The sequence below is a fragment of the Oncorhynchus nerka genome, linkage group LG10 (assembly GCF_034236695.1).
Source record: "Oncorhynchus nerka isolate Pitt River linkage group LG10, Oner_Uvic_2.0, whole genome shotgun sequence".
In the NCBI taxonomy this organism is placed as follows: domain Eukaryota; kingdom Metazoa; phylum Chordata; class Actinopteri; order Salmoniformes; family Salmonidae; genus Oncorhynchus; species Oncorhynchus nerka.
The window spans coordinates 39,007,339-39,023,588 of record NC_088405.1 but is presented as its reverse complement, the minus strand read 5'-3'; the positions used below and the strand labels follow the sequence as shown (position 1 = coordinate 39,023,588).

The 16,250-nt window shown below is 44.1% G+C and overlaps 2 protein-coding genes across 3 annotated transcripts in view; one reads left to right on the top strand and one right to left on the bottom strand.

Annotated features, from left to right (window-relative positions):
• LOC115135277 (cytoplasmic polyadenylation element-binding protein 3-like) overlaps window positions 1-9,827 on the top strand; it is a 60,277-nt gene extending 50,450 nt beyond the window's left edge. For both annotated transcript variants that reach the window (XM_065023294.1, XM_029669783.2), the window contains 4 exons: window positions 1,295-1,413; window positions 1,660-1,774; window positions 2,228-2,409; window positions 5,791-9,827. In XM_065023294.1, coding sequence (XP_064879366.1) covers window positions 1,295-1,413; window positions 1,660-1,774; window positions 2,228-2,409; window positions 5,791-6,018 — 644 coding nt within the window. In that variant the 3' untranslated portion in view covers window positions 6,019-9,827. The remainder of the gene's footprint in view (window positions 1-1,294; window positions 1,414-1,659; window positions 1,775-2,227; window positions 2,410-5,790) is intronic.
• Window positions 9,828-13,527: 3,700 nt separating this feature from the next.
• The window catches only part of LOC115135276 (TATA-binding protein-associated factor 172-like), a 67,541-nt gene continuing 64,818 nt past the window's right edge, over window positions 13,528-16,250 (bottom strand). Inside the window, 5 exon segments of the mRNA XM_065023292.1 lie at window positions 13,528-14,472; window positions 14,642-14,812; window positions 15,067-15,226; window positions 15,582-15,790; window positions 16,055-16,207. Of these exon segments, the coding sequence (XP_064879364.1) occupies window positions 14,329-14,472; window positions 14,642-14,812; window positions 15,067-15,226; window positions 15,582-15,790; window positions 16,055-16,207 (837 nt within the window). The 3' untranslated portion in view covers window positions 13,528-14,328.

The window sequence follows — 16,250 nt, the reverse complement described above, 5'->3', positions numbered from 1 at the left end:
ACACACAGAGGCAGCCCCTCTGACAGTCTTCTGCGCCATACTGTATGTTCTGTCTAGGTGTGGGCCCGGGCCTCCCTACATCCCTTCACCCTGCTGCCTGTTCTGCTGCTTCCCACGGCATGTCCCTGGTGCCTCCACTGTTCTGCTCACATGACCACGGCCCCCTAATTTAGCATATGTCAAATCATGTGCATCAGAGATGGCTATGTTTGCTGAATTTATGGCTCTGGTGGGTGCTAGCCTATTAGTAGTTGCCGCAAATGTCTTTATTGGCGAGTGTACCTTATTCCACTGAATGGAATACCCCTGTGATACCTTGCCTACCGCAAATGTGTCATTGTTTTCTTTTTTCGTTTACTTTTTATCATGAACTTTTGTTCACTCAGGTCACACAATATATATTATTTTCCTATCAACTGCGAGTTTCTCTCTCGCTCTCGCGTTCTCTCTCTCTCTGTGTGCATCTCGTTCTCGCTCTCTCTGTGTGCATCTCTCTCTCTCTGTGTGCATCTCTCTCTCTCTGTGTACATCTCTCTCTCTCTCTGTGTACATCTCTCTCTCTCTCTGTGTACATCTCTCTCTCGCTCTCTCTGTGTACATCTCTCTCTCGCTCTCTCTGTGTGCATCTCTCTCTCTCTGTACATCTCTCTCTCTCGTTCTCGCTCTCTCTGTGTGCATCTCTCTCTCTGTGTACATCTCTCTCTCGTTCTCGCTCTGTGTCTCTCGCTTGCGCTCTCTCTCTCTCTCTCTCTGTGTGTCTCTTGTTCGCTCTCTGTCTCTGTCTCGCTCTCTCTGCTGCAAAGCCAGACCTCATCATCCCATAGGAACAAATCTCTCTGTCCCCAAAAATATTTGGAAAGTATTAGGTTGATACATTTTGCATGGCGTCCTATTTTAGTAGTGGAACGGAACAGACTTGCATTTTAGCGGTGTCAGCTTTCAGGCAGGAAGGTACTGGGTGTGCAGTCCTGTCTTCTGAAACCTTGCTGAAGGGGATCAGACCTCAAGTAAATCAGATTTAAGAGGAGATACTCTGAGAATAAGAATAGACTCGTGAAAAGAACAGGATATTTTCACTTTCTTAGACTTTCCTCTTGTCACTTTCCCTAAAAGTAATCTATGGGGCCATTAGAGACTGTCGTAAATGGTTCAGATTTGTTTCAAAAGCCACTACTAACTTCACCTGGTCACTGAACTGGTCACTCACAAATTCATAACTATATAGACAGTACACAGTGTACTTACTGTGAATGGGGATTTTTTTTAAACACTTCCTCCTTCCCTTTTCTCCCAGGCTATGCTTTCCTGCTGTTCCAAGAGGAGACCTCTGTCCAGGCCCTGATTGATGCCTGCATTGAGGACGATGGCAAGCTTTACCTGTGTGTCTCCAGCCCAACTATCAAGGACAAGCCAGTAAGTGAAGGCTACAATATTACACTGTGCTGTAATACCTTTTTCACACTACTGAGCCAAACCAAGCCAAGCAGACCTGTACTATGCCATTGTGGTTACACATTCACCATGGTTGCTGGAACTGTGCCGGTAAGGAAAATAACCAAGGTTGTACGGGCCAGGTTGCCACAATCATGTGAAAAGGGTATGAGTGTGAATTCCTCGTCCGACACAGTCCTTCGTGAATTACGTATCTCTCTTCTCCAGGTCCAGATCCGCCCCTGGAACCTAAGTGACAGTGACTTTGTGATGGACGGCTCCCAGCCGCTGGACCCCCGAAAAACCATCTTTGTGGGGGGCGTGCCCCGGCCTTTACGTGCAGGTAAGGGGATTGGTCAAAGTGCCTGTTGATCAGTGGATAAGTTGGTGGGTCGTCTGTGTATTGGCTGACTAGCGTAGACTAAAAATAATAAAGTTGTGCCCGTGAGAAAGCAATCCACTTTGTTTCCAGGCGGTGAGCCAACTGGTGGTCATGTAAAGTATTCATGCAAGGCCCATTAGGTGGTATGCTTGGGACAAACATCACTGACTGTCTGTCTGCTATGTGACCTATGCTAATTATAACAACAGTCCCAAGAATGTTACTGACTGTCGGCGAAGAATGTTGTTCAAGTTGAATGTCGCATCGGTTTGTCTCAACAAAAATGAATTTAAACTTTTTTCCTCCATTTTCATTAGACAAACTATAAGCGTGCGGTCATAACATTCTGTCGCCATCTTTCTCTCGCTCTTTCTCTCAATATCTTTCTCTCCATCTCTATCTCTCTCCCTCTAGTGGAACTAGCTATGATCATGGACAGGCTGTATGGCGGCGTGTGCTATGCCGGCATCGACACTGACCCGGAGCTCAAGTACCCCAAGGGGGCGGGCCGAGTGGCCTTCTCCAATCAGCAGAGCTACATCGCTGCCATCAGCGCCCGATTTGTTCAACTGCAGCACAATGACATTGACAAACGGGTTAGTGAAGACCAATCACTGTATTCAAAATGTCTCTATCAATAGTGATTCAGGAGTTGCCCTAAATGCTGGATAACAGGGAGATATATTTAACAGATGAATAATGACTGGGTTGTGTTCATTAGGGCACCCAGCAGAAAACATTTTGCAACAAGAAACAAAAAGGAGCGTTTCTAATTGGACCAGCACAGGTAGTCCCTCCCTGTTTCAGTCATTTTTTTTTTGTTGGTGGCGAATAAACATGACCCTAGTTTTACCTCCCTGTAGGCTTTCCTATGGTGTGCTGCTGTGGATCTGAACTGTTTTGAACTCAAATTCAGTCTTTCTATACATAAGATCTGTCATTATACGCTGGTTTCCAACCAACCGATCAGCGAGCCTACAATATAGGGAGCCCCGGTTAGGTCTGTGGAACTGTGTAATCACCCTGGCCTTTGGCTGCTCGAGGGTTAACAGAAGTCCCAGACGTGGGAGGGTTTAATTATAGGACGTCCCTACACATGTATATTAGCTTCAGCTCTGCTGCTGACGGGTTATTTTGAGCAAGCTAGCCAGATCGAGTATGGCCGATCGTGACCAACCAAGACTGATCGTCTGCCAGCCCAGAGAGGCTAGGCTCATTGGGGGGGCTGCTCGGTCCACACTCACTCTGGGCTGCTATCATCTAATATCCAACCCCAGTGGCTGGTTGAGCAGACGGTGTCTTCATTCTGATTGACCCTGGGAGGAATTCACATAGTCCAAGAGTAGGAGTGATGATCTAGGATCCGATCCTCCCATTCCATATACTTATATTGATTATTACTTAAAAGATAGATCCTAGATCAGTACTCCTAACTCTAAGACCTGTTTATAACATGGGCCCAGATCACTAGACCACTAACAAGGCACATGATGGGCTATAGATGAGATCTCTGCACTGCAAACCCTCACTATCAGCCATAGAGATGGTATGAGAGAAATCTATTTTCCAGATCCCCATATTTGTCTGAGGCCAAGGGAAGCTTGGAATGAATGAGGGGATACTGGCTGGGGAGCGGGGGGGGTACATCGTTGGAGGCTCTACCCAGAAAGGCCCCTCTCGCTCCCTCCCCTCCCTCCATACACACTATAGCCCCATTTGGTCAACCACCACTATGCCACACCCATGTTCTCTCAGGGTAAAGTAATGTTCATGCTTGTGGTTGAGGCCTAAGGCCTCGTTCATTGGTGTCCAACCGCACCACTTTTGTTTTCACGTTTCATTTCAGTTCCACCCCAAGCAACACAATCATTCCATTAGCAGTAAATGTCCTCTTCGAATTGTCTTAATGATAGGCCAGAATAGTTCAATTACCTCAGACTATTGTGGTACTCACTAAGGTGATAATTACATTTAATAGCCTGGGTGCCATTCTGTTTCTGGGTCATATTCATTAGTGCACACTCTGGAAAAACATATGGCAATGGAAAACAAAAAGAGCCTTTCTTATTGGGCACATTCAGGTAGTCTCTCCCTGTTTCAGTCCATTTTGGTGCCTAATGAATACCCAGCTTTGGCAGCTTGTCGTGGTCTTTCCAAAGCCCATGTCTGTAGTCATGTTCCAGCTAATTAGCTTGTCATGTCTTTCCGAAGCACTTGTTGCGGGCTTTAGTTCTTGTTGAGCCGAGGTCAGACAGACAGTGCTTTACAATATATATCTCCAGGGCTGGGGGTTTAAAGAGGAACCTTCATTACACTGTCCTGTGCCCAAGAACAATAAAAGGTAACCTGCCTAAATGACTACTGACCTGTAGCACTCACGTCTGTAGCCATGAAGTGCTTTGAAAGGCTGGTCATGGCTCACATCAACACCATTATCCCAGAAACCCTAGACCCACTCCAATTTGCATACCGCCCCAACCGATCTAGAGATGATACAATCTCTTGCACTTCACACCACCCTATCGCACCTGGACAAAAGGAACACCTATATGAGAATGCTGTTCATAGACTACAGCTCAGCGTTCAACAACATAGTGCCCACAAAGCTCATCACTAAGCTAAGGACCATGGGACTAAACACCTCCCTCTGCAACTGGATCCTGGACTTCCTGACGGGCTGCCCCCAGGTGGTAAGGGTAGGTAACAACACATCCGCTATGCTGATCCTCAAAACAGGGGCCCCTCACGGGTGCGTGCTCAGTCCCCTCCTGTACTCTCTGTTCACTCATGACTGCACGGCCAGGCACGACTCCAACACCATCCTTAAGTTTGCCGATGATACAACAGTGATGGGCCTGATCACAGACAATGACGAGACAGTCTATAGGGAGGAGGTCAGAGACCTGTCCGTGTGGTGCCAGGATAACAACCTCTCCCTCAACGTGGTCAAGACATAGGCGATGATTGTGGACTACAGGAAAAGTAGGGCTGAGCACACCCCCATTCTCATCGACGGAGCTATAATGGAGCAGGTTGAGAGCTTCAAGTTCCTTGGCATCCACATCACCAACAAACGAACATGGTCCAAGCATACCAAGACAGTCGTGAAGAGGGCACGACGTAACCTATTCCCCCACAGGAGACTGAAAATATTTGGCTTGGGTCCTCAGATCCTCAAAAGGTTATTTTGCTGCACCATTAAGAGCATCCTGACAGGTTGCATCACTGCCTGGTATGGCAACTACTTGGCCTCTGATCACAAGGCACTACAGAGGGTAGTGCGTATGGCCCAGTACATCACTGTGTCAGAGGAAGGCCCCAAAAAATTGTTGAAGACCCCAGCCACCCTAGTCATAGGCTGTTCTCTCTGCTACCGCATGGCAAGCGCTACCGGATCGCCAAGTCTAGGTCCAGGAGACATCTAATCAAATGGCTACCCAGACTATTTTTATTGCCCCCCCCCCTCCCCAACTATGCATAGTCACTTTAATAACTTTACCTACATGTACATATTACCTCGACTAACCGGTACCCCCTGTATATAGCCTGCACATTGACTGTACCGGTACCCCCTGTATATAGCCTCCACATTGACTCTGTACCGGTACCCCCTGTGCAGCCATTTTGAATCTACAATATTCACCACACCAGTTTTTGCAGTGCTTTACCCATAAAGAGAAAAATAAGAACCGTCCGAGACAGAAACATATTTGAGAAGTTGATATTTTGAACCTTTAGGAAGTCACCGTGGTATTATAGGGGTAAATTAATACATTAACATTTCCGGACTCAGGAGCTAATGGCAATATCTTGCAATTGGTCAAACTTTTTGCCTAAAGCGTATAGACTACCTTTGTTTACATTCTGACCATAGAGATTCAAGTTTGAATCAATATTCACGTTTGAGTTCAATCTACTCCTCAGGCCAAGAAGTTAATGAACCAAAGTTTCTCCTTTCTCTGACTTTTGACCTTCAGGTTGAGGTGAAGCCCTACGTCCTGGACGACCAGATGTGTGACGAGTGCCAGGGGGCGCGTTGCGGGGGGAAGTTTGCCCCCTTCTTCTGTGCCAACGTCACCTGCCTGCAGTACTACTGCGAGTACTGCTGGGCCAGTATCCACTCCCGGGCGGGCCGAGAGTTCCACAAGCCACTGGTGAAGGAGGGGGGCGACCGCCCTCGACAAGTGTCCTTCCGCTGGAGCTGAGGGGCTCGAGATGAGCCCTCGTGCCCCCCCCTCCCCACCACCACGACATCGGTGAAGAGAACTACAAATACATGGTTCATTCTTTTTCAAACTACAACGCTTGACTACAAACTCATTGTCCAGTGTACCCTTATGATAATAGGGGGGAAAAATGTATTGCGTAAGTCTATCTGCTTAGAATTTGCACTGTGGCACAAATACTCACTAAACACACATGGGATGGTATGTTAGAGAAACCTGATTTATGTTTGAGTCCCCTGTTCCATGACCGGGTTGGTCAGTGTCTCCTGTAGAACCCCACTGAGCTGTGGCAGAAGTGAGACTATACAGTACATATATATTTAAAAGGTATATATTTTTTTGTTTTATATATATATATATATATCTATCTATACATATATATAGATAAATACATTCTATGTGAAAGGAACATGCACTTATTAATTTTTAGGATATTGCCCCTTTAAAAAAACATTACCAAAGGCAAAAATAGAATTACTGCATACAGAAAAACTGAATAGTAAGATGAAGATGTAGATGTAGCAAGACTAAACAGTTATCCAGTAGTGTGGGCCACAGTAGCCCAGATAAAAATAACATGGCTATATTTTCTCTCCATTTTGACTTTGAAAATAGTAAAATGAATACCTCGAGGCGAAATCAGATTTTGTTTCGCTTTTGATTAGTAGGTCTTTTTGTTTTTTTTTACATTTTATTTTCTAGCATTATGTTAATGTAATGCCGCAATAGCTTTTGCTGCTAAATCCATGGTATTAACAGATACCGTAGTAATTTATTCAGGCTAGGGTGTTCTAGCAATTATGAATGCACCTGGTGATAAGGATGATGACAGGCTATCATTTTAGGTAGACTTGCGGTTGGGCCAGTAACCGAAAGGTCGCTGTTTTGAATCCCCGAGCCGACTGTGATAAATCTGTCGATGTGCCCTAGAGCAAGGCACTTAAACCCTATTTGCTCCTGTAAGTAGCTCTGGATAAGAGCGTCTGCTAAATGACTCAAATGTATTTGTATTTTTTTTATAACGAAGAGAGGGGGTTGTCCATTACTAAGTTATGCCTAGTATGTTGTGGGGTAAAGGGGGGGGGGTCGCCCCTTAATGCATGTATACAGTATTTCAATCAAGTTGCTGCATGCAGTATAATTTCAGTATCATGCCTACTATTCAATTCTGGCCATGTTTGCACAACATGCTATAGATGTACGTACAACTAGCAAGAAACTGGACACAATAGGGAAGACAGACTGGTCAAAAATCCTACACCTCCAGTGCGATATATGTTAATAGCCACAGGGCTGCAGTATGAACACTGCTTCTGCACAAGGTGGCTAACCTGACCAGATGACGAAAAAGTCATACGAATCATGAATCCAAGAGATGTAGGATATATAATTTAAGCTGTCTATGATAGGTGTAGTACTTTTTTTTGCAGTGATTTGTTAATATAATTGTGGAGTTTTTTATACCATATGTAGTAAGGTCTGAGTATGCCTATAGAACTGTGATATGCTTTAACTGTTGTTGATGTCCGACAAAAGTCATGTGGAACTTCATGAGCTAGTTTATGCACACGTATTTCCGTTCTCTCGTACACACATTCACACACACACCAGACCAGGGTTCAAATACATGTGTATTTTAGTATTCTTTTTTTAATACTTATTTTCTGTGTATTTGAGTATTTTCTAATAATGTGGCCTGAATCAACTACTTCTATTATAAGTATTTGAAAGTATTTTCAAATAATTTCCTATAAAAGCCTACTATATTGAAGTATTTTCAAATACAATAATTAACTGCATGGGTGTGTATTTGAGTATTTTCAAATACTTTCCAAGTGGATTTCCAAATACATTCCAATATTCAACTGCTTGTATTTTCAAATCAAAAATATGTTTTGAAAGTAATTAAAATAACCAAAATAGTATTTGAACCCAGGTCTGACACACACTCACTTTACACAGGTTCTCGTTCTCTTACACACAAACACACACCTATGCACTCAAAGTCTGACCCAAACACACAGAACATATGACACAGACTTAAGTGAGCTCGACTCTGAGAAACACAGAACCACTGTCTACCGTTGACAAAGCGTAGGATCATGTCCCCAAAAACCAAAGAGGCAACATATGTTCAACTTAAACCACCAACACATACGGAGACCACAGATGATACTGCGCGAAGCATTAAGCCCGATGTCTGTGGGCTTCAAGGTGCAAGGTTTAACATTTGTACTGTTATGGTGACGAGGCATTAAAGCCAGTGATGAGAAGACCGACCGAGGGGGGGGGGGGGGGTTGTAATAACATTGCCAGAACATTGTGTGCTATCTGGGTTTACCGTATTTATCCAGATTTTCCTGCAAAGCTTGAAATAGAATAATGACCTGCTAAAATGGTGGACATTTTTATTTTATTTTTTATCTGAAAAAATACACAAAAAAAGAGACTAACCATGAGTAATAATAAGTATCCCTATGAAAGTGAATTCTGGGTGTTTTTGTGATATTTCTTTCCCCGCCCAGAAGGGTTTCTATGTTTGTTCTGTCTCTATAATAGACATTTGTTATGCACTACTCTTTCTATGTGGACAGTTTTCAAGAGTCAGCTATTTTTTGAGGTTGAGAGAAAAACAAAAGCGTGCTTTCTGACTGACACGATCTTTTTGCAATACCTCAATTTTGAAATATATTAGGAGAGAAATTGATATTTTCTAAGTTTATTCAAATAAAAACAAGTAAATACATTTATTCGAGAGATGATTTAAGTGGTTGATTTGATTTTTTTTCTTCATTATTTTGCTTCATTTTAAATTGTGTTTTTTTTTTTTAACAACTGAAGGAGCTAGAGCATTCTAACTTTGATATAATGATGTTGTTAGACGAAGTGAGGAGTCTACCTTGTTACAGAGGCGGTTGGAGTGAGTTTCCCGCTGGTCTGATACCCGTGAAAGTGCAGAGTCACTAAGACAAACATATGAGTGGTAGTCTTCCAAGGAAAACCATTAGTCCACAAAAAAAATTCTACGGGATAAGTCTATTTGGTGCTTAGAAAGATAACTGAAAATGCTTCCCTTTTTTGTATATTTATAATCAATAATTTACTATGCTGACCAGAATTGTGAAAGAGATCTTCTGTTCATGTTATTTTTTAAGAACACTTTTTTACTTTTCCTAAAAGTATGTGCTCCCTTTGTTTTGTAAAAGCAACATACCTTGATTTGTTAGCCTGACATTGTTTAAAAAGAGACTGAGCAGATGGAGGTGGAAAGAAAAATGTCTTCTTTTTCTTTTTTTACAATTAAGAGATTCAAGTGTAACTTGATTTCAACTGTAACTTGATCGAAAGTCCCCAAGGTGCATCAATTGAGTGGTGGCCTTCTATTCACGCAAGACTTGAATTAGTCAAAAAATGAAGGCTAAAAACCTGTTCTTTGTTGTAATGTGCAATACTGTTTGTACTGTTTGTAAAAAAGAAAAGAAGAGAAAAAAAGGCGGCATAAATCTTTATTTTCATTGTGATTCACTAAAATCATTTTCTACTGTTTATTTACTTACTCTACATGCTAGTACGTAGCCTTTGTACTGAGAACATTTTCATTTTTGCTAAAAAAGAAAAGACTTTAAACATATTGAAATATTTTCATTTTTTTATTTGTTTTCTTTACATATTTCTCAACCATTAAGTTATTTCTGGGGGAGACTTTCATATCTGGTCAATGTCATTCATATTATTTAGCATTTTTACATGAAATAAATTAATCTTATGATGCTAATTCTTTAAAAATATATATATTTTTGTTTTCTTTGACTATTTTATTTTTGGAAGTTGAAAAAACCTTTGTAATATTGTTTCTTAAGTGTCTAGATTTTGGAAATGCAAAGCCTATGTTAACTCGCTGATGTTGCTTACATTAGTGTGACGATAATGGATGAAAAAAATACACAAAAAAAAGAACACTGTGACGGTTGACATTACGTGATTGGTAATGTGAAACAAACTAATAGGCAATACAATAAAAAGGCAGAATGGAGCAAAATGTTCTGATATTGTGGAAGCTAGACAATGATATACTTACCTCCTACTGCTTCTGCTGCTACCACTATAACCCCACCTTGTATCGTCAATGATGCTACTTTCAATGATGTTGTATGGCCACGTCGCACCACGTCCACTGATGTGAGACATCACATTAACTCCTTTAAAACGTAAGTCATGTCACATGAGCCCCGCTTTAGTTTCAGATGGTGGGTTAACCCCTGTTGGAGCCTGAAAACTGGCTATGTGGACTATTGAGATTTTGTATTTAAGTATGAATGTAAATGTGAAGTGGAGGGTGTGACTTGTTGGAAACTATTCATCTTAATGAGAGGAGTCATACATCTAAATCTTTGGCATGTTTTCTTTCTCTCCCCAAACCAGCTAGATTGCTGAAGTGGATGAACTGACCTTAGATTTGAAATACATTTGACCCAAGAAACCCTATAACATCCTCTGATATTATGCGGTGTGTTCTTTAGGAGATGACAGTGACTTGATTTTTGCCTTCATTTACGTGGACTAGTAGTCCATATGAAGTGTTGTGACGTCACTTCCTGTACTACAGTATGGTCATCAATAAGTTTTTAAAAAACGCAAATGCTGGTTCAAGAATGTTACTTCTAGCTTGCCTTTTCTACCAGTTTGTACAGGTGGTGTTCTACTGATATCCTTCATCTCTTCTACTAACCCAATGGTTGCTTTCTCTCAAGGGTCAGTATTACACTCATTCCACCAAGAATTTGTCTAGTATTTATCCTTTTTCATACCCTGACAATAATAAGCAATTGTACGTGCAACTGAAAGGCTAAGACTTGGTAGGAAGAAAATCATGTGTTTTGGTGGAGGCATTTGTTATATAATCCTCTTTAATTATACCTATATATTTCATGTAACACTAGATTTGGATAGTATGTACTTACGCTTCATGGACATTCTCTCTGGGTCGTCATTAGGCCTCTTCATTATGTTGTGATCTCAAAAAAAGAAAATGATTCAAAACCTGCTCAATAGTTGTTGTTTTTCTCAGACAAAATCACCCTTCGTTTATTTTTCGAAGTTATACTTTGTATTTGTGGTTTGATTACGGGTTCCATCTTGACGAGGCTTTGAGATTGTTGACTTGGATATATATACTACAAATTCAGACGAGCATAACTGGTTTAAAAACATGGGAGCTCTATGCTGCTAATGCTTACTACTACTGCTTCAAGTGTGTACTTCCCACCTTACTTTTCCCTTTTCTGTACTAATATAACTAAATCTTATTAAACATAGTTGTATGATGCTGTGAAACATTGTCGTCTTTTGCATGGCCTCCTTTTCCACCTTTCTCTCATGCCTTGCATTTGTGCTTGACTGTGTGTGACTGGAATGGAACGATGTGAAGTGAGAAAAGCAACGTATCAAGAGAACTATACTGAACAAAAATAAACGCAACTTGCAACAATTTTTAAGCTTTTGAGTTACAGTTCATATAAGAATCTGTCAACTTAAATAAATGCATTAGGCCCTAATCTATGGGTTTCACATGACTGGGCAGGGGTGCAGCCTTGGGTGGGCATAGGCCCAGCCAATCAGAATGAGTTTTCCCCCACAAAAGGGCTTTATTACAGCCAAATAATCCTTAAGTTTCATCAGCTGTCTGGGTGACTTGTCTCATATGACTCCGCAGATGAAGAAGCCGGATGTGGAGGTCCTGGGCTGGCATGGTTACACGTGGTCTGCACTTGTGAGGCTGGTTGGCTTACGGTAGAGAAATTAACATTACATTCTCAGGCAACAGCTCTGGTGGACGTTCCTGCAATCATAATGCATGTTGCCTCAACTTGAGACATGTGGCATTGTGTTGCCTGACAAAACTGCACATTTTAGTGGCCTTTTGTCCCCAGCGCCTGTGTAATGATCAAGGAGAGGGATTACATTTAGCTCATTAGGGGTTTAGCAGCGTTTCGAATGTGTATGCAAGTTAAACCGTAGTTGTGCTTTTGCCACAAGCACCTACTAAATCTGACATGTTAAATCACAAGTCTTCAAAAGGGTTTGACCAACTTGCACCATTGTTCTTGACAACTCTTCCAAGCACTCCCTTTTCCATGCTGTTTGTGCATGTTCAGTGATCCATAATCTAGAACTGTCCCTCCGTGCAGCAGAAACCATCATATTACATGTAGTAGGTGTCTGAGGAACGGTACCACACCCAACCTGCTTCAAACAGATAAAATAATTGAGAAATCCAGCCTTATTCCCTTGCTGGTAAGGGGCTGATGCAGCAACAGATTATACCTGGTGACATGCGTCCTGTGCCCACATTCTTTTTATACAGGTATGGAGACCAAAGACATTGTGATCTGATCTTCCTGACCACCTCGGGAGGTAGTTGGGGATGCATTTGTCTGGATATCGTACGAGTGTAGACGGATCGGTGACCGCTGATAACTGCAGAACGTCTTTGCAATTGTTAAAGGATGCAGATGCTTGAAACGAAAACCGACTGCATTAACGAGTACTGTACGCAACATAGGCCTATACATTTCAATTGAGTTCTAATTTGCTAATTGTCAGCTGTCAAATTTGTCCTTAAATACATTTCATGTGTTAGTGCACTGAGTAAGTGCCAAAAGGTGATAATAGATTTCTCTAGGAGCTGATCCGTCAACAGTATTGGCAGTTAATTGTAAAGTAAAAAGGTCCGATTTGAATGAGGAAAGCTGATCCGACAGCAGCGATGCCTCTCGATCCTACCGGTAAACACATGCTCCGACGCACTTGCGACTGTTCTCTCTGCGTAGTGTTTTGGGCAACGCCTGTTGCAACTTCTGCCGTTGTAGGAACGATCCATCGCTATCGGATCATTGACAGATGACGTCAATGTAAATAAATAAAGGGGGTTTTTGAAAGAAAGTCAAATAATTGACATACAGGGAGGGACGAGGAAATCTGGGAACAATGAACACGTGACATTTTAATACAATGTGAACAATATCGGGACAAAAGACACGAGCACCATGTATAAGCGGAGCTTCAGATGCCTCACACATTATGTCATCCGTCGGACACTGATCGTTACAGCCTCTAGTAAGGTTATGATGCAGATTATGACCTATGGTGCCTTTTTAAGAGTAAAGGGAATCTGGATTCACAAAGTACCAGATGTGCGGCAGCAATGTGTCTGAAAAGTTTGGTAGTCAGAAGTTCATGTAAGCAATAACACTAGTTTGCTCATCACCTCAGACTAAAGCTCCAGTATCACTGACATGGTATAGTCATCTTTACTTTCTCTTGCTTTTCAACCTCATGCTGCGCCTCAAATGGTCCCGATCCACTTTCCACTCAGAGCTAATGTCAGTGCCATCATTCCTAAATGCAAGGACACCCTCTACTGGCCGTGTTCAACATAGGAATGCAGTCTATGGGGACAGTACTGGACGCACAAAACAGGACACCCGCTGAAAGCTCTAGAATTTATTATAACTATCAGTTTCAACAAGGAGCAACAATTACAGAAATATTTACAGGTCTGCATTTTCTTAAAACTCGTCCCCTTGTTTCAGGTTGGTCCCCGCGGTGTAAGTCCCTGTGAGGCTGCTTCAGCGCAGCTCCATTTAGAGTGACATTTCACAAGGTTGGGGACGAGCAGCGCCCGGCCACGGCTTTTCCAATCCTGTGCCAGGCCAGCCAACTGATCCATACAGAGTTCTATGTGGGCGAGAAAGGTCAAGTGAATGTGCTTACACAGGACATGTGTGGGGAGACTAGTGCCACCTGGGGGTGGTATAAAACACCCCTTCTAGCCAGTAGTCACAGTGCAATCCAGTAACCAGCTATAAAGAGCCAGCACTCTGGTGTGTGCGCACGTGTTCCTGTAAGACGCCTCCCCCTCTCCTTTCCTCCAGTCAAACATCTTGTTTTTGCCTATACAGTCACTAGAACACTGGTAGTCGTCTAAAAGTGGGTGTGGGAGTGCTTTAAGACTTCAGTTTAGAAGGCGGACCGCCACAGGGCTGGAGTGGTCTCTGGGGCAGTCCCATCTTGCTGCTCCACTGTACAGGCAGCCTCAAGGAGAGACTAGATGACCCTGCTCCTCTGTTCCCCCGGAACAGGAGGGCATACAGGACTAAAGGTGGGAAGGCTGTCTAGTTAAGTGGGCTTTGGGGTGGGAGAATACTGGGGAAGCCATGGGGATAACCAGAATCAGACTGGCAGATAGCACTGAGCACCGGATGGTTTAGCCTGGCTGGGTAAGTGAGGCTAGTGGAGCGAGTGCATGAAGCTGTCCAGGTTGTATTCGGTTTCGTACTGCTGCTGGTCCCACAGGTCCCCCAGGCCGTCCAGCACGTTCTTAATGGAGGCTTTCCCTCCAGAGGACGACTCGCCCTTATCATCCTTCCCTTCCTAGACGGAGAGAGACAGGTTAGAGAGATCGAAACATACACACACACACTGGACAGGCGACACTGGTTAAATAGATGTGTGTGAAAGAGTAGAATGACTAACACAGAAGAGGGGGGGGGTGCACACGTGTATAAGTGTGTGTGTGTGTACACAAGCGAGCGCTACTGACCTTGTCCAAGGTGAAGAGGTTGAGGAGCTGGTCGGTGCCCATACTCTGCAGACTGGCGTTCTCCTGGCTGATGACAGTGTTGGCGATGCTCATCTTGAACTTCTGCAGGCCCATGATCTTCTCCTCCAGGGTGCCACGCGTGATCAGACGATACACGTTCACCACGCGTTTCTGCAAGAGGAGACACACCGTTACAGAAATGTGGCACTACGTCGGGACTGCCAACCGGACAAGCCTGTGCGCATGTCTGAGACGAACTACATTGCAGTTGGGACTGCACAGAATCAAGACGAGTGATTCTGAAGCCTCGGCTTACTCAAAATTGATCCACTCAAACATGCTTTTTGCCTGATTCACGCCGTAAGGCCGAACCAAACCACACTCTGCTGGCCTGGATATTTTACATGCAGAGGCAGTAAGTTTACCTGTCCTATCCTGTGTGCGCGGTCCATGGCCTGTAGGTCTCTCATAGGGTTCCAGTCGTGCTCCACAAACACCACCGTGTCAGCGCCGGTCAGGTTCAGACCCAGACCGCCCACGTGGGTGGTGAGCAGCAGCACGTCTATGGAGGGGTCGTTGTTGAACCTGAGAGCGAGCGTGACAGAGCACCGTAGAGAGAGACAGCGAGAGAAGGACAGTGCCACTCAATTCAGATGAGGTTTGTGAGTGACACGTCAGCAAAGGCGGCAGGACTGTGCCTTAGTCTGGTGTAGCAGTCTAAAAGCTCCTGACTACACATAAACCCCCCCCCCCCCGGCGACGTAGGTTCCAGCCTCGGCTCAGCCTACTGTCTGAGCCCAATAGCGGTCCCTCAAACTACTTCTAAGGGGTCCCGTCCTAAAAACAAATAACACTACTGATGATAGTTTGACCCCAACGCCATGCATTGTATTGTCACACACAGGACCCAAAGACTCCCTCCACGCTCCTCCCTTCTCACCTGGAGACGATGGAGTGGCGCAGGCCAGTCGGGACGCTGCCGTCCAGTCGCAGGTAGGTGACGGCGGGCAGCTGGGGCTTGAGCAGGTCGTGCTCCACGATGTCCAGCATGCTCTTCAGCTGACAGAAGATCAGCACTCTGTGCGGGGCCACCACCGCCTCTGTGCCCTCCCCTGAGCCGCTGCTGCCCAGACCACAGTCTAACAACAACTGGAATAGGGGGAGGGGGCTCAGTATAACAACTTACTCACAGGGGTGTTTTTATCTGTAGGGGTTGAGTAGTATGGAGTAGGAGGTATCTGCACCTCACTCCACTACAATCCCAATAACTGCCACTTCTGGAGCAGGGAAGATTTGGGGGACAGGAATAGGATGGTACGTGAAAGGCAGAGAGGGGAATAGGGGTGGTGCGTGGCTGAGATTGGGGTCAGGAATGGGGAATGAGTGGCACCTAGAGGTAGGGTATAGGGGTACCTGTTTGAGAGCTGAGAGTTTGGGCGAGTGCTGGATGTCTCGGAGGCTGGAGTGTTGTGCTGCCAGCTGGTCTGTGATGCGCTTGTACTCTGGGTGCTGTGGCAGCAGTACCAGGCCTGGGTGGTTACACAGCTTCCGCAAGTACTGCAGAGCCTGGAGAGGGAAGAGGATGTAAATAACAAATACCAAGTACGGT